Genomic DNA, 27,441 nt, shown 5'->3' with positions numbered 1-27,441 from the left:
GACTTCTCACCGTGAACCTGAGGAGAAAAGCAGCGTCTCATTTGACGCATTGTAGTTGTTGATGGTTTTATTCGTTTGTCAAATACAGGGATAGTCCATGTACAGAAGAACCGGGAGATTTTTGTCAAGAGCTGTACAATATTTACACAAAGGCTTTACTTTTGAAAGAAGCACAGTATTAGATTGTTCCAAAATAATACTCGGAATACAGACAAAAGACAAACAAATAAAAACAAATTTCCATTTTAAATAGTACTAATACATAATCCTCCCTAATGGGAACCAGATGCTTTGCTCTCGCGTCCAATTCCATTTATTTTCTCTGTAGAATGCACTGCAATAATACCGTTTGCGTAGCTTGAATAATTTGTTCTAATCTTGTCTTTCTCTTCTCTTCTGTAACAGATAAAAACGATAATACATTTTCCATGGTATCTACCCACCTTGATGAGCAAAAAGGAAGACAGCTCAGAATGTGGCAATAATATCCATTTATAACATCTGAAGGAACATTATTTGAACCGTTCTATATGAAGCATCACTGGTTTGTATTGTATGTGCGAACTCCTGTTAAAAATGTCTTTATAAATAATAAAAATGTATTACTTTAGCTCACTTGTTTCACGCGTGTAGACTAAAGCGTTGAATGTCATCACGTCGTTGCACGCATTATCTTCCCGTGAGTGCTTTCCCATCTGCGCTCGTTTATAAAACAGAACCGTCACTCTTTCTCTCTCTCTCTCGCACTCTCGTTTCAGAAAAAAAAGCTGGAATAAAACTGCTATTGTCTTAAAAAATTATTCGTGTAAAATTCAGTAACAGACTTCCTCCTAGTGTCGACGCGAAGCGAACTCCTCCTGTCAGTAATTCCCGCGATTCCAAAGTATAAAGTCTCCACACAGTATATTCCTTCAACCGTAGCTCTGTGTACCATTTCCTTCGGAGTCGGTGAAAATTCGGTAAAATCGGATCTCAGTCTGGTCACATCCAATTGCCTGAACGTTCAGGAGGGATCAGGCGTTTGTAAAGAGTTAATAAAGTAACTGTCCGGCGGCCCGGTCCTCTCCTGTCGCCGTTTAAAAGAAGGATTTCTGTAAAACCGAGGAGAGCTAGGCAACAATAAATCCAGCTTCTTTGTACATCGAGGACTCCTTGAGTCCTCAACGTTTCCTCTCTGTCTTAAGCTTTGGTGCTGAGGGTCATCAGCTCTAAGAAGGAGTTGAAGAGCGTCTCCAGCCAGTTCTGATTGGCCATGCACTGCTGAACAACTTCCTCTTGTCCGGGATCTTCTGAAGCCTGCTCTATAGTGTTCGTCTGAAAGAAAAGACGGAGAATTTCGTTGAAGATTTGCATGGAGTTTGTTTTCTGCAGCTGCTTATGGGAAACGCAGTTCAATGCTTACCTCTTTCTTACAGTGTAAGAAGGTATGATATTTATAATGATGCAGCGAATGGTAGAGACTGTAGAGTCGACATGTTTCTGTTGACAACTTGAGGTCCTGGAGGAGACAGGAAGGGGGACATGTTAGTAATTCTTTTATCCTTTCTACTAGGGCTGTGCAATTAATCGCATGCGATTGTCACGCGCATCTCGTCAGTAAAGCCGGTTCCGTAATTGGCATTAAATCGCCATCACCTGCTGATACGCGTGACAATCGCATGCGATTAATTGCACAGCCCTACTTTCTACATTGTCACTGTTCATTATTAGGGCCGTCAATGGTTTTAAAATATTTTTATATTTATTTCATTATATGATATGCTGTTCGTGTTCCGTCTTTCTCTAAAAGTAAGCTAAAAAAAAAAGAAAAACAAGTATGATACTATTACACACATATATTATTAGATATCATTAGTTAATAAAGCTAATAAAATCATTTCAATTATTGAAGAATTTAATATTGCACCCCCATTTATTGACTAATAAAATACACCACCATTGAAAAGTTGAGGGTTGCTAAGACATTTTTGAAAAATGTCTCTTTTGCTCACTATGTGAATATTACATTATTATTACTATGTGAATATTATTAATAATGTGAAATATTATTACAATGTAAAATAACTTTATAACATATTTTAAAATGTAATTTATGCCTGTGATTAAAAAGCTGCATTTTCAGCAATGTTACTCCAGTTTTCAGTGTCACATGATCCTTCAGAAATTAGGGATGGGCATTTTACGAAAATTTTGCATTCGAATATTTGGGCTCATAAAATTCGAATATTCGTTTATTTAAATGAGGTTTCATGAACAAGCTTGTGATTAGCCGTTACACAACGTTCTACAACAACGTTACGTTATATCGCAAGGTTTTATTTTGGTTGAAAACGTGTAAACAAAAAAAAAGCATTCAAGCAGAGCAAACGGAAAAATCAAGCAGACTGTGCCAATTACAGTACAGAATGTATATATATTTGAGTCGGCCTATATTTATTGTGTTTACATTGTTTCACGTATTAATTCTTAGAGAAACTATAATATCCACATACTCGTTTGTTCCTCAGTCTGAAAACAACAAGAGCGCGCTGACAAAGATAACGTGTGCTAACAGTTTCCTAGCACTTTGTGTTAAACCACTCTCCCTCGAGGAAACTTTATATACGTCCCAAGATCATTTCAGATGCGCTGTCTTCTCGGCTCAATCGAAGTATAGCTGCGCTTACCTGCAGTCGTGAATGCAGTGATGGACAGCTGTCTTTCCTCAGTCGACTGTGTTTGGATTTCATGTGATTTCTCATTGTGGTGGTGATATTCGGTTTCACTAATTCATTTGATCAGAAGTAATTACATTTTGTCAGATCATTTAGATCAAAGTAAATCCAAACTTCGCGTGGCAGATGACGACATTCTGTGATCAAATACTAACAACTTGTTAACACGCTCCACAGCGCCACCCAATGCATCATCATTGATTCCCTGCATTTATGGCCAGCAAATCAACACATAGTAAAATTCGAATAGTGTTCGAATAACAATTACAGACCGAAAATTCGAATGTTCGATTATCCGTGCACACCCCTATCAGAAATCATTCTAATATGCTGATTTGCTGCTCAAGAAACATTTCTGATTAATATTAATGTTGAAAAATAGTCGTGCTGCTTCACATTTTTGTGGAAACAGTGACATTGTCACTTTTGATTAATTAAATGCAGCCTAGATGAATAAAAGCATTCTTTTTTTTAAGTAATAATAAATTAAATTAAATAATAAATTGACAGCCCTATTCATTATATTTAAAAATGAAGGGGTGGGGCTATGTTAAGCTGCCATAATCAAATCAGATTCAGAGGTCTGCAGCAAAAAAAATGAAGGTTTTGTTGACCTGTGGTTTGGGAACACTCTTTTTGATGCGGTTCAGCGTTTTGCGGTTGTAGCATTCACCACTCAGTCTGACCCTCACCGTCGCCGAGTCCAGGGGCTCCGCCGTTATCTGAGGGAAAGTGTGAAAAGCTTCCTGTGGGGCAGAAACACAAAGAAATTCAAAATGGTCGTGCCAGGCTTCAAACAAGGTCTTTAATTTAATTGAATTATTTAGCTTTGAGAATATTAAAGTCTTCATTTAAATTTAAAAGGAATTAGTGAATTCAGTCTGCACACATGTACATGCTGTGAAAGTATGATATTCAGAATTACAGTAACACAACGTGAGTGATTCAAATCTAATCATAGTACCGGTATGTCACAGATTGTCTCGCATAAATTAGTATTTTATGCTGTAGATGCTTCAGGGCTCATGCCCTGAATGTGAGTCATGTGAGTTTAATGCTTTACTGTGCAGTTCTGAAACCACATTCAAAATCAGTCTGTTTCTGAAATGAGATAAAATGCATTAATGAATATCTGCAGTGTTTTACAGTTATCCAGCAGCTAAGAATGCGTTGTGAAGTTTCATTGTGAATATAGAGTAGCAAAACACTATACATAATGCAACTAGTATCTAAAACAAGGTGGAAGAAGAAATCACCACAGTAATTTCTGAAATTTAGGTAAATCAGCATACTGGCTATTATTTCAGGAAAAGAGGTTTTTAAGTGTAGTGTTTAATTTAATGGCATTACTCAAGGCTGCTGCCTATAGGCTGTATTGTTTAATTTAATTTGTAGAACAGAAATGAATATGCAAGTAGACATTTAACTTAGTTTATATTCTGTCCACAGTCTGAATTCTTTTCATATATTAAATTCTGTTAATAATCTGTGAAGGATGAAGAAAACGTGAGAAACAAATCAACAAAGAAAAACTGATTACATGAAGCCCTTGAAAAAAAAAAGATGCTGGAAAAGAGAAAAAGTGCTTGAAAGTCCTTGATTTTCAAAACGTGGTCCATGTTGCTAAGGGACATGAAAGAGAAACTGCGCAATTGAATAAAAATGTAAAAAAAAAAAATCATGCATGCACAAATAATAACATGAAGTACCTGGTGCTGAGAGTTCATATTGACTCTTTTCAAAAGCTTCCTCTTCTGCTCACTCAGAAGGCTGTCGATCTTGCGCATTGGAGGAAGATAGAGTTCATCTGAAATAGCCAGTAATGCAAGAAGATGGGTGAATTTCATCTCATGTTCTGATGATGACAGAGAGCTACAGTCATTTTGGGAGGTAATCACTTTCGCTTACCTTCTGTGTCCTCTAGAGCCTGAATCATGTCCGGGTCGAGTGCCGTACTGACCAGCATCTCCACGTAGCTCCGGTACATCTCACGCATTGCTCGTGTGTTCAGGCCCGCTTTCACTGAGACTGCAGGACAGACACACATCAAGTTATACTCACATCAACACACCATCGTAACTGTACACTGCCTACGATTTTGTCTCATGGTTGGATTTTTTTTTCTGTGTAAAAAGTCATTTTGCAATCGAAATGCACAAAAACAAGTCACAATTCACCTGAAAATCCAAAGATTTTACAAAATTTTACAAAACATTTTTCAGGCAATATTTTCATGTCAATTATGCCTTCAACAATTCCTCCAACAAAGTTTTGATTACAGTAATGCACATACAAGTTTTCATTTAAAAATATATATATATTCTTCAGGTTTTTTAGAAAAAAAATGGCTGTAATGGAATTGTTGTTTTATTAATATTAATGTTTTATTAATATCTGCATACAATAAGAGCAAAAAATAAGATCTAGGTGAAAATATTTATAATAATTAAATTTTCAGATTATGAAAATAAGAATAACTTTGTTTGCAGTACAGTAATAAGAAAGTCGAGCAAATAATGTCACAATGCACAAAATGTGGTACAAATTATTATTAAAATAATAAAATATTTTAATTTTTAATTTTATGTATGGTAATTAGTCTGTGTTATAATTTTGTATGTTGTTATAATGTAAATGGACAACGAGTCTATAAAGTTGAACTGAGCTTTTCTTTTCTATGCAAAACATAATTTTTTTTTTTCATTTCTGAGTAAAATATAATGAATATAGTTTCAAGAGATTCATCTTCCTTTTTTCTTTACTTTTTGTTACAAATGTCTTCATGATAAATAAAAATACAGATTCAAGATGATTTCTGTCAATTTGTCACAAATGTATGCCATACACGTTCACAGTATACTCACTCTCATCCTCACTTGCTGAGGAGTCGGAGTCTGAGGACGAGGGTACTTCCTTCAACCACATCCTGCGTTTCTTGGGCGGAGGTTCAGCCTTCACCTTTGGCGGCTGAGGTTTGGCAGAGCGTTCAGTCTTCTTCTCCTGTCCACCGCCCCTCTTCTCCTCCTTCCCCTTCCCTCGTTCTGTCACCGCTGCCCGTTTCTCAGGCTTCTGAGGTGTCGGCGGAGGAGGTGAAGCTTTCTTCTCTTTTTCTTTCTCTTTCTTTTCTTCCTTCTCCTTGGTTTTAAGCACTTTTTCTTTGTCCCGCTGTTCCTTTGCCCGAATGTTGTTCTTCTCTCGGCTTTCCCGTGGCTCCTTAATCTTCTCTCTGTCTTTCTCAGTCCTCTCTAAAGGAGTCTGGTTGTTGGGGGGTGGCGCTAACTTCGGGAGTGGTTGAGACTGTCTCCTAAAAAGTAAAAAAAACAACACCTTTATCAAGCATGTCAACAGTAAAAAACATGCAAACTACCCTACCCTAGATGGAAATCACGGGTAGGGTTCCATCAAAAGTAACTATTAAGGGACATATACCAACATATGAGAGCGTGCTCCAACTCTTTAAGTTTGGGTGGATTCTGATTGGCTGTCAATGTTTTTATTAGGGATGCACCGGTTGACCGGCCATAAATCGGAACCGGCCGGTTTTTGCTTATAATGTGCGATCGGCAACCGGCGGTTTTTGTCTTTTTTCCGGTCGATTTTTCCGGAAGTGCGCCCGCGTACACAGACTACATTTGTAGGCCTAATCATTCGCGAACATGTAATTTGTGTGGAAGTATTTCGAAATCTGTGCGCAGGACGTGAAGATTGCAATCTGCAATGTCTGCAAAGGACAAGTTAATCGCGGATAAATAAGAGCCGCTTTCCTGCGCTCGCTGAAGTTGCGCGAGCGTACCTGTCCGCGCCCTGCACAAGCTTAGACAGTGAACATTTGTTCAGCTCAGCTTCTCACGTGTTGGATGAGAAACGAAACAGACTAACTTGTGACAAAGCTGAAATACTTGTTTTTGTAAAGAAGAACTCTTATACACTTTTGAAAAACCAGAAGTAAACATCAGTTCTGTAAGATATAGGATGATTAGGCCTATTTTTTATTTTACCTTAAAATTACATTGACTTAATTTGATTTAAAAAGCACCTGCTGTAGCATCTTTGTTTTATTCATTGCACTAAACATTATTTGATTTAACATTTTGGAATAATATATTCATATAGCCAACTTTGTTTTATTTAGTTTCACTGGTAAATACCTTTTTTCTTTATACCAAATTTAAAAATGAAAACAAATGCTGAATGCTGATTAAGTAACATCTTTGTTTGAAGTGTTGAATGTGTTTTGATTGTGCTGTTTGGATTGTGGAACTATGCAGTTGTTGCCTTTAAAATTACATGGTTACAGTTAATGTATTCATTTAAGGCCAGTTTATAGATTCAACCCAATTTAAAAACAAAAGCTAAATGCTTTTGTCAGTACCTGTGTTTGTATTGAATGTAACCTACTTACTGTGCAGTTACTGCTGTTAATTTCAGATGGTTACAGTTATTTTCAATAGCCAAAACCCAGTTTGGCCTGTTAAATAGCCTACCAAATAAACATCTTGTTTATGTATACTTTCATTCTATCTTGTTTGTTGCTTTGATTAAAAAAATCGGAAATCGGTATCGGAATCGGCCGGTTTGCTTGTAAAAAATCGGTATCGGAATCGGCCATGAAAAATCATGATCTAGCATCACTAGTTTTTATCATTCATCAGCTGGAAAAAAAAAATGTTCTAAAAGTGATTCCAGTGATATTGTTCCTCTATTTCCTTGTTTTTATAGCTGTGGTGTGGATTTCCCTGTTCTCATAAAATTATGATTAATAGAACTTTATTGTTATGGTTCTTGGTGTAAACAGCCCTTTACATTGTAACACCTACACTGACGAATAGGATGTGTCTGAAATCTGAAAAATGCTGCCCTCACATGTAGTATGATGAGGGAACAAGATATGTCAATCTAACATTTGCACAATATCCCATCTACAAAGATGCCTGCATCTGCTGGCTTTTAAAGACATACATTTGCCTATGATTTCTCACAATCCTGTGTATGCAATTCAATGGCTGGTGGAAAAAATTTAAATACTGCTGGAAAGAAAGTACATTTGGAAGCTGAAAGGAGTGAAGTAACAGTATCAATAAAGCTCATTCTAATCTGTTTTAGATCATTAGACATAATTATTTGGTGCCTTGGTAGTCTGAACCCATTTTTTTAGGAGATGCCTTCACACTCAAATGTTGTCTGCGAAGTCATTGTCTCATTGACTTGACAAGACAGCAAGATAAAGGGGTCGTAATACCTCAGGTTGACAGTAGGTCTGTGCCAGGGCTTACAGGAACAGACCCTCACGTAGTCTTTTTTGTTTATGTTTTCCAGAAACTTCACATACAGCCGCTGGTAGCGCTTTTTAGCATCCCCGAAGAAACCCAGATACTGAGAGGAAGCAGAGAAATTGAGGAGGAGACAAAAGGGGACATAACATTAGAAACTTGCAGTGACACAAAATTCACCTCATACAAATGCAAAAACAAAACGAAGCACAGAATCACCCATCACTTAAAGGGACAGTTCACCCAAAAATTCTGTCATTAATTACCCTCATGTCGTTCCAAACCCATAAGGCCTTTGATCATCTTCGGAATATAAATTGTGATATTTTTGATGAAATTCGAGAACTTTCTGACCCTCCCATAGACAGCAAGGGAGCTACCATGGTCAAGGCACAGAAACGTAGCAAGGACTAGGGTCTAATCGACTATTCAACTAAACAGCACAGCTCCTGCTAGTCGACACTGAAAACAATAGTCGATTACACGAGAGAAAAAAAAAACTTGATTTTATCATTCAAATTACCATAATTTTAACGTTACATTTAAAACATTTTAAATAAGTTCAAATAAAACTTTTGAAAAAGAATACATATCAAAATATATAAATATTTTTAAAAGCGTATCTGGGCGAAAAACTACATTTTTACCTCAGACCTCGCATGCGTTTTCTTCATGTCAGTTGCGGTGAGTTCGAAATGACCACGCGAAAGACCAGCAAGGTTTGGGATTATTTGAATTAGAAGGAAACAGAAAAGTTTTGTGTAAACTGTGTAATGTCAAATTGGCTTACAATAACTCTACTGGAGCGATGCGTAAATTAATCATATTCAATACAGGCACGTATGTGTTTGCTTGGAGGCAGCCAAAGCCAGCAAACGTCAATCATGTCAAACACTACAACCCGCCGCTGCGGTCCGCGATCCCATCCTTCCAGGCTCTTTTCGAAACTGTCTGCTTGCTTGTAGTTATCTCTCTGCGTGCCTGAGACTTCAGTTCCTGCCGAGCGCGTTTTTTTTTTTCAAGTGCAGAATCGCCTCTAGTCCCGTCTTTCGCCAGACCACGTTAACATGTTAAATTCACTGAACAAATGCGCATGGTCTGAGTAAAACCCGGCTCACACTCTGCGATTTTGGCCACGATTTGGTCATCTGAGACGAATTGTGACCCTGGACCACAAAACCAGTCTTAAGTGTCAATTTTTCGAAATTGAGCTTTATACATCATCTGAAAGCTGAATAAATAAGCTTTCCATTGATGTATGGTTTGTTAAGATAGGACAATAAGCCGAGATACAACTATTTGAAAATCTGGAATCTGAGGGTGCAAAAAAATCTAAATATTGAGAAAATCGCCTTTAAAGTTGTCCAAATTAATTCTTAGCAATGCATATTACTAATCAAAAATGACGTTTTGATATATTTACAGTAGTAAATTTACAAAAAATCTTCATGGAATATGATCTTTATTTAATATACTAATGATTTTTGGCATAAAAGAAAAATCTATAATTTTGACCCATACAGTGTATTTTTGGCTATTGCTACAAATATACCCCAGCGACTTAAGACTGGTTTTGTGGTTCAGGGTCACAATTTTGAAAATCCTAAAAGATTCCTATAATCCTAGGCTAAAGTCTGTAGTCTTTGATCGCTGGTTTGACATGTTCACCGACAGCCGATTAATGGCCATTGCGATCAAATTTGACCTCCGACGAAATTCTGGCAGTGTCAGAAGATTTGGCGCACAGTCCTGCAGTGTGACTTCTCCTACGACTTCTTCTAACCACATAAACTCCGGCGCTCTCGTCCTCTGCTCACAGAATTCATGATACATTGCTTTTGCTATGATAAACACCGGTTGCGCTGCTGTTTTCATGTGGGTGTGTAGTGCTGCTTGCACTATTCTTCTTAAATACGCCTGTATTGCCACCATTCACATACTTTTAATAAAAGCCAACATTACAGCCCCGCATGCAACGCAGCTCCCAGTCACTGAACGTGTATGGGTTAATAATGTAGACCTCCGGACAAGTTTTCTTGCACGCACCCGTTTTTAACGCATCTTGACCGTCATACAGTCTGACATTAATGACAACTGAGATCCCACAGTGTGACATGATCATCATGTTTGTACTTTCTGACAAGTACAATCCTAAAGGACTTTTAAAAATTGCACAGTGTGAGCCTGGCTTTAGTAAAATGAGCATTGTTTTGTTTTTAGACAATACAGCCAACATGAAGTACATTTTTAAAAGCCGTTTTAATGCTATTCCTTGATAAACTTTCCTATTGTTTTTGACATGTTGGCTAAAGTTATATGAAAATGAAGAATTCTGTCAGTCTATTGATTGATTTTCCATTTCTGCATTGCTCCAGCCGATCTGAATAAATAAGCTATGCACTAGTTTATGTTGAGTGTACGCTCTTCCTTTTTTTTCTGTTTTACGACTGCCTAAAATTAAATGATGATAACGCGAGGCAAGCATACGGCATAATCGTGACCATTTTTAGCAGAATTCATTGAGAGATTTGACAGTGTGATTCAAAGATTAAGTATTTCAAGTGTAGGCTGTTATATAGACATGCACAGTTTTTTTTTTTTTGCATTTCTTTTTCATTTCTATCCCTTTGATGTTGTGCTGATGAATAATGTACTATCCAATATGTACTAGATTATTTACATTTATGCATTTGGCATATCTTTTTATCCAAAGCAACTGTGCATTGAAGGCATACATTTGATCAATTCATCCATTCCCTGGGAATCAAAACCATGAACTTGGGGATATTAGCACCATGCCCTACTGTTTAAGCTACAAGAATGCTGTTTCTGAAAAACATTGTGCTGAATGCCACAATGCTAGTTGCAATGCTTTTTGAGGTTGCCATTGTGCTGCTTTGCGGTTACAAAGGCGTTATAAATGGTAGTGCTGTGTAGGTGTATGGGATCAGTCTGTATTATTTTCCATCAGACAAAAATAGAAAGTTTGCTCATTCTGTAAATCAATAGTAACATTACAAGAAGAAATTTCGTAAAATCACAATAATAACATTGATGCTTGCCAGCACTAATAAATAAGAAGTAGAAATAAATAAAAAGTAGAAATAGCTGAAACATTGTGTGCAGATTTTTACAAATGATGTGATTGGTCATGACTCACATTACTAGTGGCACAAAACTGTCTCTGTCCATCCTTAATCTCAGGGGAAAACTTCTGCAGCAGAGCTTTCTGTACACGCCAAATGGGAGGGGGCTCTCTTCCTGTCTGCAGGGCCAACTAGGGAAAGACACCAAATTAAACCTACATACCACATCACAAACAATACACATATGCATAATACACATGCTGGCAAAGATCTAAAAAAGAAACAGAATGCATTGATGTACCTTCAGACTCCTGATGTCCTCAATCCGCACCACAAACTCATCTCTCTCTCTGAAAATGCCCTCGCCTCCACTCTCACTCTCATCTTCATCAGTCTCGCCAACAATGGCAGCACCGCTCTGTTTCTGTGCCAAGTGCAACGGTAAAATCTGAGGCGCAGGGAGCTCTTCAGGAGAGGCGGGCTCTGCAATGGATTCCTGTACCGGAGGTGGACTGGGCGAAGGTGGGCTAGAGGAGAGAGGAGGCTCTGCAGGAGGAGGAGGTAGAGGAGAGAGGACAGGCACAGAAGAAGCCTCAGGACTGGGTGGAGGTGAGGACTGTTGTGGTGGTGATTTCTGAGAGGGGGAAGGATTGTCCTCCTGTTGAGGGAGAGGAGAGGGAAGGGGGAGGGGTGGAAGCGGTGATGCCGAGGAGGTGGAGGAGGGAGCAGGGGATGATGGGGAAACTGGTGGGAGAGACGGGGGAGCTTGGGCTTCGATAGCTTCTTTGGGTGAGACTGCAAGAGAGAAGAGTACTCTTAAATTTTCAACTTCCCACAGTATTAACAAAAGAACAGCAAACAAGTATTCTATTGTGTCTTAATAATGCCCTATTTTAAAGGGATAGTTCACCCAAAAATGAACATTCTGCCATTAATTACTCACTCTCATGTTGTTCCAAAACCGTAAGACCCTCATTCATCTTCGGAAAACAAATTAAGATATTTTTGATGAAATCCAGGAGCTTTCTGACCCACCATAGACAGCAAGAAAACTACCACAAAGCCCAGAAACATAGTTTTAACATCATTAAAATAGTCCATGTGACATCAGTGGTTCAACCTTAATTTTATGAAGCTACAAGAATACTTTTTGTGTGCAAAGAAAACAAAAATAACAACTCTCTGTCGCCATTTACGAGAGTACCACAATGCATACGTGAGTATCTGACTGGAAGAGAAGAAATTGTTGAATAAAGTTGTTATTTTTGTTTTCTTTGCACACAAAAAGTATTTTTCTCGTAGCTTCATAAAATTACAGTTACTTTAACAATGTCTTTACTACTTTTCTGTACCTTGAACGTGGTAGTTCCCCTGCTGTCTATGCTGGGTTAGAGAAAGCTCTCGGATTCAAAACATCAAAAACATCTTAATTTGTGTTCCGAAGATGAATGAATGTCTTACGGGTTTCGCACATCACGAGAGTGAGTAATTAATGACACAGTATACATTTTTGGGTGAACTATCCCTTTAACAAAGCACAGGTGTTTGTGAAAGCTGCTTAATTCATCCTACTTTCCAAAAATGACCATCACCTCCAATTTTGGGGACACTCAGCAGTTCCATATCTGGGACTTTCTCCTTTTCTTCCTTGTCTTGCTCCACAACCTCGTCTACATCCTTCACTTTTTCTTCTATTTCTTCTTCCTGCTCTTCTCTTTGCAATCTTGCAGGCTCAACAGAGTGGGTGGGGGCATGCGAGAGCGGGTGTGTATGCAGTGGTGGTTGAGGGCTGAGGGCTGGTGGCTGCTGTGTTGGTGTCAGTGGTTCCGGAGGAGGTGGAGGAGGGGGTGGCGGAAGTGAAGGAGGCTGCATTGAGGAGGTGAGCTGAGGAGTGTCATACAGAGCAGAGATTGCAGAGGAGATGCTCTTTTGCAGGTCCTGGTTCTTTCCGACAGAGTCCTCCTCATCGGATGAGAAGGAGGGCAATGTCTCAAGGTTCCTTTTCAGCTCTTCATCCAAGCGCTTACATGGGCTAGGACAGCCACCCAAAGACAGTCCTCCATCACTTTCACCATCTCCATATCCAGATACGGCTGCAGCAGCTGGGGGAGGTGGCGGTTGAGGGGATAATGGGCGAATGCCTCCACTTTTCCCAGGAGACGCATCTTCATTTCCAGCGCTGTCAGCTGAGCCCGTTGACATTCCTGATGGCCTTTTTCCAGACTTAAGAAAATCTAGAAATGAGGCAACAAAGCCAGTCTTCTCCGAGTCTTTCTCTTCCAACTAAAAATAAAGGACAGAATTTATCGTTAGGTATAAAATGTAAAAATATGCTCACAAACACAACTCTACACTGCATTCTCATACCTCTTGGGATTTGGACTTCTTGTCTTGAGGTCTGTTCATGTCAGGCACTCCGGGAGTCCCAGGGCTCAATCCCAAAGAGGGTGCTGAACCAAGGGATCCATCTGAGAGAGCCGGATCAGTGCCTGACAAGGAGTCTGTCCGCAACAAGGCATCAGAGGATGACATGGTTCCAATAGGAAGTTTAATCTAATAAAGGGAAACAAGACATTATAGAAAATAACCTGGAATGTTATCAAAGCAGTTGTCCCATCATTCAATAGCTACTAGTAGGGCCCTATGAAACCCATTTTATTTTTTTCCCAAATTCCATTTTTTCTGTTTAAATCTTTGTGGATTCCGTTTTTTCCATTTTCATTTTTCTAGACTCTGCTTTAATGGTTAAATTTAATATTATTAATTAAAAAGCATGTCTAATTAATTGAAATCATGAAATTTGCAAAATATAACAGCAATTTATTGAAAGTTTAACAAAAATTACATTTAAGGCCCTATGCAATACTTTTTTTTATTATTATTTTATTTCTTTTTTCATAAATACTGTGTTGTGTATTTATGTTTTTCTAGTAAATTGTTCTGGTAAATATTCCTTAAAAATTAATGTCTCAATAATAGTTGTTTTATTAGTAGTAGTACTATCATTACATTAAGTAATAGTTTTATTATTAGTGGCAGTACTATCATTACATTAAAGAATATATTTCTGTCACAGTTTCTTCAAGTTAAACCAAACTTTTATTTTGACGGGTTGCTGTGAAGCCCTTTAAGTTTCTGTTGTATATGATATGACGGTAGATTTTCTCAAATGAAACGGTCAAATGCTCATGAAGTGACTCTCATAGCAGTTATAGAAATTATGTTTATGTGCTCATATATTGAGATGCAGAGGCTGAAAAAAACCACAAGCGTTATGTAGTGCGCCATTCATTCAAACAGAGACACGCAGAACATGCAGGATTCATATTTAAAAAGAATTTTTGCGGATTAATATTCCCTGACCCTAGTCCATATCGCAATTTGATTTAAGTATACAGACCTATTTTTGATTTAATTGTCCAAAATTTGGCAAATTCCATGACATTCCGCGTTATACAGTAAATTCCAATTTTATGAAAAGATTCTGCGATACCGTCCACGTTTTCCACATTGCGGAAATCATAGGGCGCTATACTAAGAATGCACCGATAATAAAATTCTGACAGACACTGATAAGCAGGTAATTATTTTAATGTTATGGCTCATAGAGGGAAATGAGCATGTAATATTCAATATCCAATACTGAACAATACTTAAAAAAATTACTAAAATTACTAAAAAACTATCGCTCGATAACTGATATGGTCCCAATATATTGTCCCATCTTCAACTATTAATGTTTGAATTCAAATCAACCTCTCTCAAATTTTTGTGAGTATATTTTGAAGTGATCATAGTTTTAAATTTGAACAGCTTACCTTGATGGGTTTGATTGGCTCTTGATGCTGTGGCTGTTGCTGTGATTGGTGATGCATTTGCTGCTGCATGTGTTGCTGATACATCTGATTTTGGTCTTTATTGGCCATCTCCATGTCCATCATACATTCATCCCGTCTACCTCTGCCTCTTCCTCTTCCTCTGCCTCTGCCTCTTTCAGGAACATATCCTGTTCCATACTCTCCCATCATACCCCTAGAGTGGTGAGGTTCCGGTAATGGGCGTATACGTGGTCGTCCACGTGGCCTTGGAGGTCCTTCTCGTTTAGGCTTTGAGGGCTTTCTGCCTCTTTTCTTCGGTCCTTCTTGTGGCATCAACTGCGGAGGGGGACCAAGAGATGGGTATCCAAAATCTAGATCACCCATTAAAGGGCTTAAAGTTCCCCCTCCCACACCACTTGATTTGCGACAACTGGACACAAGGTCTGGTATCAGATCAGGAAGTCGGCTTCGGCTGTTGAGGCGAATGTCAGCTGGGACGTCGGCCTTATCTTCGTCATCTTCAAATTCATACTCCTGTGCATAGCTCTTCTTGGGCAAGGAGTTTGGATCAGGTCTTTCCTTCAGCAGATGGAAGGAACTCGACTTCAGTAGCTTCTTTGGGCGAGAGGAACAGAAGATGGGAGAGGTAAGACCCCCAGATCCAGACCCAGATCCCCCATTACCTCCCATTTTGGCACCAGATGCCTCCCCCACTGTTCCAGTTGTCCCCATTCCAAGGCTGGCTGGTTGAGATTGGATCAGTCCAAGCTGCTCTGTGTTGACTGTAGATGGGAGCTCATGAGTCTTCAAGGAGTCTAGATCCAAATGCATGGTTCCATTGTCAGTTTCTGAAAGATCATGGCAATATTGCCCATACCCCTGGTCACTGTGATGGCCAAGCATATCATAACTTGGACCTGTATTGTCTCCTCCTCCAGGCGTTGTTTTAATCCCTTCCATTCCTTCCTGCACTGCTTGGCCAGGTGCAACCCCATCCTGACCCTGCCCAGTTCCTCCTGAGCAAGTGGATTTGTAATCCTCAGGGCAGAACATATCCTCCATTCCAGGAAAGAATGAGCGGTCCTCATCTGGGAGAAGAGCATCAGGAAAGCAGATGGATGTTAAAGGAACAAACCTCTGGGTATGTTGGCTTTGATTTTGGTTTTGATTTGATTTCACTGCTGAATTCCTGGTGTCAAATTGGGCCTCTCCTTGATGCTGCTCAAGTTGAGGTTGCGGAATCTGGGAGGTATGAGAGGGGTGAGACTGCTCCTGTTGCTGAGAAGCTGCTGAGGAGGACTGTGGAGGAAGGTGATGATGGCTCTGCTGATTAGGATGGGAGGGGTGAGGGTGTTGATGGTGGGAGTTAGGATGTTGAGGGCCTTGTGATGATTGTTGCTGTTGGTGGTGATGGTGGGATAGGTGGTGTCCATGGGAATTTGTCGATAAACTCATGTCTGGCTCAGGAAGATATGAGTGTAACTCCGAGGCATGGTGCTGCGTTGAGTGGTGAGATGAAAGTCTTTGTTGCTCCTGTGACTGACGCCTTTCTACACTTCCTGCTGTTCCTGTTCCAGAATTTCCCCTGCTTCCTTCACCTCCTGTCCTCTCATCCACCATTGCTCCCTCTTGGCTAGATGTCCGAGAGAGGGAATGCTCCAGCATGTCTAGTGAGGACACTGTGTTAGACTTAGGGCGGCTCTGGTCTTGCTGCTGGGTACTATGACCATAGTGACCAGCTGCTTCCATAGCCTGGGACTGAAGCTGGAGTTGGAGCTGGGATGTCTGGGGCTGGGAATGGGTCTCTGCTGACACAACTCCCCCAGTGGCTTCCATAAGGGCCTGCTGGCTTACAGAATGCTGCTGTTGCTGAGGGTCTATCTTGCTGCGGGTGTGGGACAAAACAGACTGCAACAAATGAGGGGGTTGGTGAGACTGGTCAGTCGGAGAGTCCATAAGCGACTGTGACTGGGAGTGACGTTGTTGCTGCTGTGGTTGTTGTTGATGTTGTTGTGGATGTGACTGATGATGTTGAGTTTGTTGTTGATGCGCCTGTTGATGCTGATGGTGATGTTGCTGCAGATCAGGTGTCTTACGTATGTAAGTCATATCTCCTGAATCTTGAGGCTTTTTCTGAAGATCCATGTGCGGGTGAGAGTGCAGGTGTGCGTGGGTGGGTGTATGTGGAGTGTGTTGATGGTGGGAGGTGGAGTGTTGAGGAATGGAGTGTTGGGAATACGGGTCACCTCTCCCATAATGCACCACTGATCCCAGAGAATCGTGATGATGGTGAGGATGGGAATGTGTTTGATCCGAACTCCCTCGTCCTCCATCACTTACAGTTCTGTTGCTCTTCTGCTGTGGTTGTTGTTGATGTGGTTGTTTATGCTGCTGTTGTTGCTGCTGTTGATGTTGTTGCTGTTGATGCTGTTGTTGTTGGTGCTGTTGCTGTTTCTTTAGGGACATCTCCAACTGACTGTCCAGTCCAGCTCCACTCTCTGTGCCAGAGACGGCAGCATTAGAGGTGGCACTATGTGTTCGAATTACACTCTGAAGGTGGTACCTCTCTTCCGAGCTTTTGCTCATCTCATAAGCAAGCCCCTTATTTCCATCCTGAGCTGGAAGGACTGGAGGCTGCTGGGTGGGCTGCGAGGAATGATGGCTTTGAGGAGCATGGTGATGGGATGCTTGAGGACTCTGGGCTTGAAGAAGGTGTTGGATGAGGAAATCATCATCTACATCATCATCCTGTTGTGACCTAGACTCTGTTACACCAAGCATGCTGTTATCAGACTTTGTTTTGGGAGGAGCAGAGGGGTGGTAGGGTTGTGATCGAGGTCCTCTTGTGTCTGGGTACCCTTGTGGAGAAGGCAGAAATGAAGGCGAGAGAACAGAAGAGAGATATTTGTTGGATCCTGTTCCAACAGGCGACTGAGCAGGTCGTGAAGGTGCAGGAGAATGCAGACCAGGGCGGACGATTCCAGAATTGCTAGAAGGAGATGGGCTTGAATCAGGGATGTGGTAAGATCCACCACCTCCTCCACCTCCCACGCTACCGCTGCCTCCAGTTCCTGAACTGCCTCCACTACTACTACCACCAGTTGTTCCACCACTTGCTCCTGACCTAAGAAGGGCAGGTGAGTGTCCTGATGCACCATAACCCATTGAGGGACTTCCAGCACCACCTAAGGATGGTGGCAGAGACCCATAACCTGAATCAGTCCCATATACTGATTCCGAGGAAAACGACTGACTTCCCAAATTCCCATACCCTTTAGCCACTCCAGAGGTCCTAGCTGAAGGAAGATCATGAGTCTGTGGAGAACTGAATCCCCCATATGACTGGGAAAGGTGTGATGGGGGAGGTTGACTTGGAGAGAAAGACTGGGGTTGTGGCTGAGGAGGGGTCTGGCCCGTTAGACCACTCGATGACTTGACTGGAGCCACTGGGGATCCATAACCCGAGAGGCATGACTTGGGAAGGGTTTGCTGGGTGGAGTTAGAGGAACTCTGAGGGGGCTGGGAATGTGACTGGGGTGGAGGGGGTACAGTCTGCGTTGGTGGCTGTTGTCGAGAGGATGCAGTGGCAGAAGTGGAGGTTGGAATGGAATTAGACTGACGAGCACTAGCAGACGCAGAGGAGGAGGAAGAGGATGAAGATGAGGATGAAGCAGAAGAGGCAGAGGGTGGTGTGTGGGGGGTTCTGGAAGAGGATGCAGATCCAGAAGAGGAGTAACCACTACTGGAGCTGCTCTTAGTCCCCTTTCCAGTCCCACCAGAGGATGAAGATGACGAGGACCCATAAGAAGGTTGGATTATTGGTCTGTACTGTTCAGTCCTGGGGGAGGGTTTATGGTCTGAGGAAGGACTGTGTTCACCTAGGGGACTGCAAGAGAGGCCAGCATGGCGAGTATGAGTGGCCTGCTGATATCCTGACACGCCACAGCTAAGGTAGTGCTGAAGCGGGTGAGGGGTGGATGAGGGGGCTTGCGCTGGAGAGGGACGTTGGTAGTGTTTAATTACACTGTCTTGTCTTGGTACTGTCCGCTCTTGGGATGTTGGCTGAGGTGGAGCAGGGGTAGAGGAAAACACAGAGGCACTGTACAACTGGGAGGACTGGTCTTGAAGCTGGGAGGACAACAAGTTGAATTGATGAGACGGTAAATGGCGGGCAGAAACTGAGGCTGCAGAGGAGGCTTGAGCAGATGTCACCCCACCCCCAGTTGGATCATGACTTCCACGGTAAGCCGCAGCTGCACCCTGTGATGACAACAGGCGGTCAAAGCCCAGACTTGACTGAGAAGGCGTCTTGATGTGGAGTAAAGGATCATGGGGTGACAGGAGGCCATTGGAGGTGGGACTGAAAGTGGGTGTGTCCTGTAGGGACAATGAGGGGGTCACACCAGGAAAGGACCGCCCTGAGAATGGCGCTGAGTGCTGATAAGCAGACAAAGCAGAAGAGGATGGGAAGGATCCAGATCCAGGAAGGGCACCAGAGATGAAAAGCTCTGCAGGGGCAGGAGTGTGCATGGCTAAAATTTGGAGAAAAAAAACCACAAAGAAAAGACAAAAACTAAGGCTAAGAAAACACATACTAAAATAATCATTTTAAATTAACTTAATGAATACAAAGACAATACTGGTTTTCGACATCTGTGCACACTGAGTTACTACAAGAGCCAATTAATATTTTTTAATATGTGGCTTACAAGTTGTTGCTATGGAAACAGTGTTGCCAGTGCTGGCTGAATGCACTTACAGTTCACCAGCATTTCTTCCATACATTCAACATATCTGATGCACACAGTGACAGTGCATTCCTGATCTGATCCTTATCAAATATGTTATTTCATTTTGTGCAAACTTCATATAACTCAGTAAACTAAGATTACCGGTCTGCCATGATGGAGTGCGAAACTGAGATAGGAGGGATGAGGCAGAGGGAGGTGGCTGTGGACCCCGGGACTCTAGTGCAGATATAAGGTTCATAACCGAAGGATCTGGGCCTGACGGACTTGCATGGTGCAGCCCAGCATCAAAAAGTCCAGACAGGCCTAAGAAACCACACATATGGAAAAACAAGCATGTAATGAGCACATTTGGTAAACACAGCATTAATTCTATACAAAACACATATCCTCTTAATAAGTGACATCAAAAGTATTGGTGCATTGGTAAAAAGTCAATACTACAACAAAATTATAAATGTAACAATACCAGTCTCTCTACTAACTCTGTAATACAAAATATTACGCTTTCAAATGCTCATGTCTTGTGTGCATGCTATAATTCACATGCACTATATGGTCAAAATACTTGGCAGAGTATTGATGTAAACACAATCGATTTGGTCTTAAGTGAATGTAAACAGACCTGCTTCTCAATCAAAACTCTTACATCAGTTATTCATACATACTAATATATTATATTTTCTAGTCATGCAGTGCAGACTACTTAGTAGTTTTTTATTGCATGTGATAACTTTTTGATTTCTGAACATTTAATTGAATACTTGACACTTGTTGGATAATTGAAAACTGCAAGCTAGGGCAATAAATCGATAACGATAATTAGATAATTACCGCAATATAATTTTAAAACGATAAAAACATATTTTTTGTTTTTAAGTTATAGCATGTGTACTTTTACACTAAATGTTTTTAGACTACTGCTTTTCATACAAATACCTAAAAACCATATATTTATATTTTTAACATGGTATTGAGCTGCTATATGTGTTGTTTTAACTGTGATTATCATGATTTAAACGTATGCTACTATGGAAGACCAATGATTATTTCATTGATTAAATCAATGATTAAATGATTTTCATTGATTAAATTTAAATTAAATTAAATGAGGTTGTTACAATGTTTACAGATGTTACTGATTTTGATAATGAACAAAAATGTACAAAATTTGCATCTGCATACTAACTCAAGTTACCACTACTATCAAATGTGCATTTCTAAGAGACAAAAAAGTAATATTATTATTAATATTATCAGGCAAAACAAACCTGTTTCTTGATTTGAAACAATATCACTCATTAGAACATGCACTTAAACTAGGAAATAAATTTTTCTGTCAAGATATTTATTAAGGAAAATGAACAGCCTGGTTTCAAAAAGTTTCACTTTGGAGCAAAAACGTTAAACTTTAAACTAAATAAAGCTTTGACATTTATCGTGATAATTATCGACATCGACTAATATGAAAAAAAAAATATCGCCCAGCCCTACTGCAAGCATTGTTTACTTCATTTTTATCTTTGTTCAATTGCTTGTAATTTTTTTTATTTTTGTTTCATTATTTAATTACTGTTTGTTTATTTGTTTTCAATAACTAATTGCTTACATTAATATTTAACTTTTAAAATTATTTTGCTGGAATATTTGGATGACATTGGTATTGACCACTGAAATTTTGGTATGTGTGACAAGCCTAGTCCTGACTTAAAAATACTTTGCTGCAAATCAATCATGGTAGTTGGAAGGTAAAGGTCCTTGCAAACTGAGTTTTTCAAATGTTTTTTTTCGTATTCGTCATCCTTTCCTATCAAAATGTTTGCTACGGATGCGAAAACGCAGAAAATCAAACCTGTTCCGAATTTTATATGACGGACAAAAGTTTCGGAGGCAGTGTGTAAAGGTGATTGACACAACGTGAGGTAGTATTAATTTTTTAATGTGCGAAATTAAAATTAATTTCAGACTCAGTGTGCAATGGCCTTAAGACATAAGCTCTATAGTAAAAGCTACAATTGGGCACACTGTGCTTCAAAACCTCAGGAATGCAGTGCATCTTCTTATGCAAGTGTGTCCAAATCACAACCATCAAAAATTAACTACCAAGCCAGTACACGTAAAAGTTTTCTGGGCTTGCTGTGATCAACGATATTCTGTGATCACTTTATCTGATCATAAATCGATCGCTATATCAATAAATGATCAGCATACATCATAAATAAAAATGAGATATTCCACAAGTGCTGTGCTTCTACTATACACGTCAACATGATACAAAGAACCCAAACCAGATGTTTAAACATAAAGTCAAAGTAATGTCACTCACCCAGGCTCCTTCCAGCTGCACCCCAAGCCCCACCCTGGCCAGATCCACCAGGATGGTGATTGGTAGCATAACCCTGCAGGGGATGGGGAGCGGCGTAGGCTTGGCGATGAAGAAGTTCAGACTCTGGATGTGATGATCTAGAGGTGCCGTACACCAAGCTGTCAAAACCAGAGATCAACAGTGACTGAGCATTAATTATCAATGATTAAAGTTATTAAACAATTTACAGTTTTCTTATGGTAATTTCTGTACAGTAACTAATGCATAACCACGTTTGTTAATGAGCAATATTTAAGTAGCAATTTTGTAAAGGGTATTATACTGGTATAATTCACTTGTAATTCAATTCTATTAGGTTTCGTAAATTAGTACAAAACTCATAATTTTGAATGAATAATCTTGTAAAATTCATAATCTGTAATAAATAAATGTGGGTTTATGCATCAGAAAAATCGGAAGTTACCTTTGAAAGACCTGATGATCTGTCAAATACAAATTATATAATAAATCACACTATAAAATGTGTTAAGTGCATAGTGAGAAAAAAAGTGGCCTTTATTAATGTTGCTAATTGACTTTAAGAGCTCAAAAAGAACAGTCATCCAGCTTTTACATTGTGCTGTTATGTTTTTTTTAATACATAGATTTGTAATATCTGACATAATTACTTTTATTGGTGCACTCTAATATTTACATATTTGGAGCTGTATTGGAACTTATCCTTATCTTATCTATCAACCATGATGATTTTACTTAGGATCTCATTCAGAACACTTCTCAGACATTGAGAATAATAAACTTCCTCATACAATATAGTATAATACACTATAATAAACATGAACAGCATTTTTGTGAAATTGAATTTATACCAAAAAAATAATAATAATGTCATAACAAATCCTAATTTGAACTAGATGTAGATATATTCTACATTGTAAATGATTAACATTGTTTAATTAACAATATTCTTCTTATTATTATATTTAGATGCAGTGGGCTGTACAACAGAAACAAAATTTATTCTTATGGAAATTTTTTCTTCATTCTTCTCAGATATTAAGATAGGAAGACTATATAATAATGGCGTTTTTATTATTATCTTGCCACTGTTATGTGTGTGTACTGTACGTAAAACAATCATGTCAGTAAAGTACTTTGAAATTGATAATATTAAAATACACATTTGCCAACATCAATCATGCCTATTTAATAAAAGTAAAACATAACGTTTTTATTTATGCAATGATTTGTTGACTAGAATTCACGTCTTAATGTATGACAGTGAGCATAGCATTGGAGGCTAACTCGTTAGCAAAGCAGCGCAGGTCGCTCCCATCTTCAGAACAAGCGCGACAGCTAGCTTCACGGATGTCTTGACGGAAACGATGGGCGTTTTTTTTTTTTTATTATTATTATTTTCACTGGCCTGAAGTAAAACCTAACATAAGTTTTAGAGCATTTTTTTTTTTAGTTTAGTTTAAATCAATACTAGGCCCACATGCGACAATAGCATGATGAGGTTAGCTAACGTCAGCTGAATGGGAGGTTTGACTGTACGTTAGCTCCTCATCACCAGAGGCCGCGTAGCATTGTTTCCACGATTTACAAAACAACGAAGAATGTGTTTGAACAAAACGCTATAAACGCACACGTGCATTTCCAACGCAAGCGCTACGTTTAATTCTGGCACGGTGTGTTTTAATCAACGGGATCGTTTAAACTGTTGCAAATAGGTAACGCTGCAGCATCTCGGCGGTTCGCGTTCTTTTTAGCGATCTTTTCTCGGTAGACTCGACTCGTTCGTCGGGGATGCTAAATGAATCTACGAGGGGGATCTGTACTAAAATCGTGCGAGCAGACTTCACCCCGCCCCCCACCTTTTTTCTTCCCTCTCCTCCCCAAACCGCACATTAGTCCATCAATCACACTTGAAATTTCCAAAGCTGCAATCCCTCGCTTATTTGAATAACAATAGCTACACTAATACCTTCTGACATCCTACGCAAAAGCACCGTCAGAGTCAGATGCAAATACACGGGTTTGCACGGTCTGTTTCGTCCCAAACAGCGGACATCATTCTGTGTTTTCAGCATGGCTGCATGCTTACCTTGCTTTGGCTGATCTCTCGTAGCTCCATCCGGCTCCTGCGCCCAAATCACCGAAGCCAGCTCCAGGGTAATTTCTGTCCATCGCTTCGCAATAACGTGCGGCTGGATGGTGCGAGCGAACGGTTTCGGTGCAAAACTCTCTTCTGCACAGCAAGATCGCGGCCCCGTTGTCAGTTTTTAATCATTCTTCCTGGTGAGAGACGACTAAGTCCATAAGAGTGAAAAATAGCATATTGAAAAGGGAGAGGGAAATGGAGGGGAGGAGATGAGTGCGTGATAGAGGGGGTGTTCACCGAGCACCTCCGAAGAAATTACTCACCTCCTTTTCAGCCTTTTCTCATTTAAAACCAGATCAAGTAATGCCATGCTCCTGGCGGGCTGCGAAGAATTCGGTTTGACCTGGTTACCGATAAATTACCGATGGACGCATATGACCGTATACGTCCTTTCCCTTGTTTCTCCTCCCCTTTCTCCACTTACTTTACTTGTATGAAATATGCATCGAATGGAGCAAAGAGGCATCGGCCGTTAAACGACTGCTACATTACGCATGCAACGATATTGCGAGCGAATCTGAAGAATAGCAAACGCGACATTTAAATTCCACCCACAGCGTTGTTGTGAGCTAGCAGCGCGCGCTAGCCCTGTGTCGACGCATCAAAATAAGATGGTGCTGCTGATGTGTTTTCGGTAAATCCCGCTCCTTTCCCTTCACTTGCGTTCGACTCAACGATTTGTAAAAGCGACGCTGCGCGCAGATCCCGCACGGTTCGCTTGAACGTCGATCTCGAGGCCTTCCTTTTTCATAATATTAGTCATTTTCCCTCGAAGACGCCATTTTTGAAGGCGGCTGTTTCTCTCCCTTCTCCCTCCCCTCTGTCTCTCATACTCGAGCTCACGCGTCGTCTGGTCCACCTCACCTCCTCGAACAGAAGCTATTCCCGGAACACATTGCTCCCTCTTATTCAACCAAAATGGTCAGAGACCAGAGAAGAGGGGGAGACGTTCGCAGATGCACGATGTCTGGCCTTCAAGAGAAAAGAGCGTCATTGTGGGCTTCGTGTTGTTTCTTGTGGTAAAGTCGTCCCCCACACCTTTGACAATGACCATGAACGGTGACAAATCGTTTAGCATTTACATATGCGACCCTGGACCACAAAACCAGTCATAAGGGTCCATTTTTAAATTGAGATTTATACATCATCTGAAAGATGAATAAATCAGATGTTTGGTTTGTTAGGATACTTGGCTGAAATACAACTATTTTAAAATCTGGAAAATGAGGGCGCAAAAAAAAAAAATCAAAATATTAAGAAAATCACATTTAAAGTTGTCCTTATTACTAATCAAAAATTAGGTTTTGACGTATTTACGGTGGGAAATTTACGAAATATCTTCATGGAACATGATCTTTACTTAATATCTTAATGATTTTTGGCATAAAAGAAAAATCGACAATTTTGACCCTTGGCTATTGCTACAATTATACATGTGCTACTTGTGACCGGTTTTGTGCTCCAGGGTCACAGCCTGCTGCCCCATTCTGAATGAAATGGCATTGTAATAATACAGTTATAGCAACAGTAGCAAGCTTTTCACTAAAGCCAGGGAACATGGGAGAGTTCTACCTGTTCTGACATTTAAAATACTTTTATTGATATAGCACTTGCATATCATTGCTTTTTTTGTTGATTTTGATTGCTTTCATTGTCCTCATTTGTAAGTCGCTTTGGATAAAAGCGTCTGCTAAATGACTAAATGTAAATGTATTGACTTAATCAGATTGGTTATGTTTATTCAGTCATAATTATATAAAAAGTGTATATATATATATACAATTCACAACCAGAGCTGGGTGGATTACTTACAAATTGTAATCTGTTGCTGATTCCATGTTACATGACAAAAATTGTAGTTTGTAACGTAATCCATTATGTAAGGAGACTACTTTTAGATTACTTTCGACCTAACTTGTTTTTCCACATTGATTTAAAATAGGATAATCTTGTACCATATTGATGTAAAAATACAAAGAGTAAGAAAATATATTCCAACAAGTACATGAAGTTTTAACTTAACATAAAAATGTTAAGTTAAAACAAATAATTTTAAAATGAATTTTTAAAAAACTTACTGAAAAATGAAATATTTTATTTGTTTACCTGCATGTCATGTGACCATTAACCAATGAACATGCAAATATGATACTTCATTATTAAAATATTTATTTTAAAATCTCAGGTGTACTTCAAGTAAACATATTAGGTGAAAGACTAAAAACTGGTGAATTTGTGCATTTTAATGTGTTCAAATGCTATGTAGCCACCTGACTAATGACTGATCTCTGTGTGCAGGTCTAGAAAACCAGAAGACTTTCCGACTGTAAATAAGCGGTGGGCTACTTTAGAAAGGAAAATTAAAAAGATGAAAAAGAGGAATTAGGGAGAATCGATAAATTATGAATAAATTATTGCTATTGTGTAAATAATATGTAATGTGTAAAAGTGACTGTAGTCTGATTATGAGTATTTTAAAATGTAATTTAATCTAATTACAAGTACTTAGGCCGGTTTCACGGATGGGGCTTAGCTTAAACCAGGACTAAGCTTTAGTTAAATTAAGATATTTAAGCAGCTTTTATAAAAATGCCTTAAAAAAACCTTTCAGGTGTGCATCCTGAGACAGAACAGTGGCAATGACGTATTTTAATATATGAAAGAGCAAGATATTTTCAGTTGAGACCGCTCAAACATGCATTTTAGTCTGGGACCAGCCTTAAGCCTTTTCTGTGAAAGCAGGGGTTAATTAATTATTATTTTTTCTTCTTCCAGATTACATGTAATCAGTTACCACCAAGCTCTGTACACAACACTGTTTAATTTTGTTAAACATACACAGATAATGCAATGCATTAAATGTTAAGTAAAAGTTAAATATCATATTTGTTTAGAAAATTAAGAGCTAATGAACAAGTAACCTTAAAATGCATTTTAAAAATATATGAAATTAATTGTATTTGAAAACTAGTTAATTTAGATGTTGCCACAGAATGAATTGTACAATATAAAAAGTAGTAGATAAATAAGATTAGTGAAGGTTTTTTTTTTTTTTTTTCAAGCAACATAAAATGCAAGTATTAAAAATGTATATTTGTGGAGCATGTTTTACAGGAAAATATTATTTCAGACTTTCTGCTTTGGATAATGTTTAATTCAACATGATACTTGCTGTAATTGTGAATTTTACTAGCAATTTCTGAGTAAAAAAAATCTGCACCAATTTTTTTTAGTCTTCACTTCAAAGTAGGCCTACTATTTCAGTCTTTCTACTTGAAAAAATGTTTAGTTCAGCGCCTTTTTTTGTAATTATAT

At 39.3% G+C, this 27,441-nt stretch overlaps 1 protein-coding gene across 3 annotated transcripts; it reads right to left on the bottom strand.

Moving 5' to 3' along the window:
* Positions 1 to 49: 49 nt before the first annotated feature.
* On the bottom strand, positions 50 to 25,210 carry prr12a (proline rich 12a). 3 transcript variants are annotated; one of them, XM_058794424.1, is made up of 16 exons: positions 24,390 to 25,210; positions 24,070 to 24,274; positions 21,963 to 22,120; positions 19,781 to 19,942; positions 14,889 to 19,420; positions 13,438 to 13,623; positions 12,663 to 13,353; positions 11,372 to 11,865; positions 11,145 to 11,261; positions 7,954 to 8,087; positions 5,579 to 6,018; positions 4,623 to 4,742; positions 4,424 to 4,521; positions 3,329 to 3,460; positions 1,403 to 1,498; positions 50 to 1,314 (listed from the first exon to the last, which is right to left on the bottom strand). In XM_058794424.1, exons 2-16 carry the CDS (start codon positions 24,150 to 24,152, stop codon positions 1,180 to 1,182), a joined length of 7,578 nt encoding a protein of 2,525 aa, XP_058650407.1. In that variant the 5' UTR covers positions 24,153 to 24,274; positions 24,390 to 25,210; the 3' UTR covers positions 50 to 1,179. The 3 variants fall into 3 exon arrangements, with proteins under 3 accessions (XP_058650407.1, XP_058650405.1, XP_058650406.1); XM_058794422.1 differs by having other exon boundaries at positions 24,070 to 24,260; XM_058794423.1 differs by having other exon boundaries at positions 24,070 to 25,210.
* Positions 25,211 to 27,441: the final 2,231 nt, after the last annotated feature.

This window comes from Onychostoma macrolepis, chromosome 12, assembly GCF_012432095.1.
Source record: "Onychostoma macrolepis isolate SWU-2019 chromosome 12, ASM1243209v1, whole genome shotgun sequence".
Lineage (NCBI taxonomy): Eukaryota > Metazoa > Chordata > Actinopteri > Cypriniformes > Cyprinidae > Onychostoma > Onychostoma macrolepis.
Note: the sequence above shows the minus strand (reverse complement) of the source record. Positions and strands in the feature narration are given on the sequence as shown.

Coding starts and splice junctions, on each gene's coding strand:
- prr12a (XM_058794423.1), bottom strand. CDS start 24,152: ATGGACAGAAATTACCCTGGAGCTGGCTTCGGTGATTTGGGCGCAGGA. Junction 13,624..14,888: donor AGCCAATCAAACCCATCAAG/GTAAGCTGTTCA, acceptor TCCCTTTATTAG/ATTAAACTTCCTATTGGAAC. Junction 4,743..5,578: donor CTCAGCAAGTGAGGATGAGA/GTGAGTATACTG, acceptor TCTGTCCTGCAG/TCTCAGTGAAAGCGGGCCTG.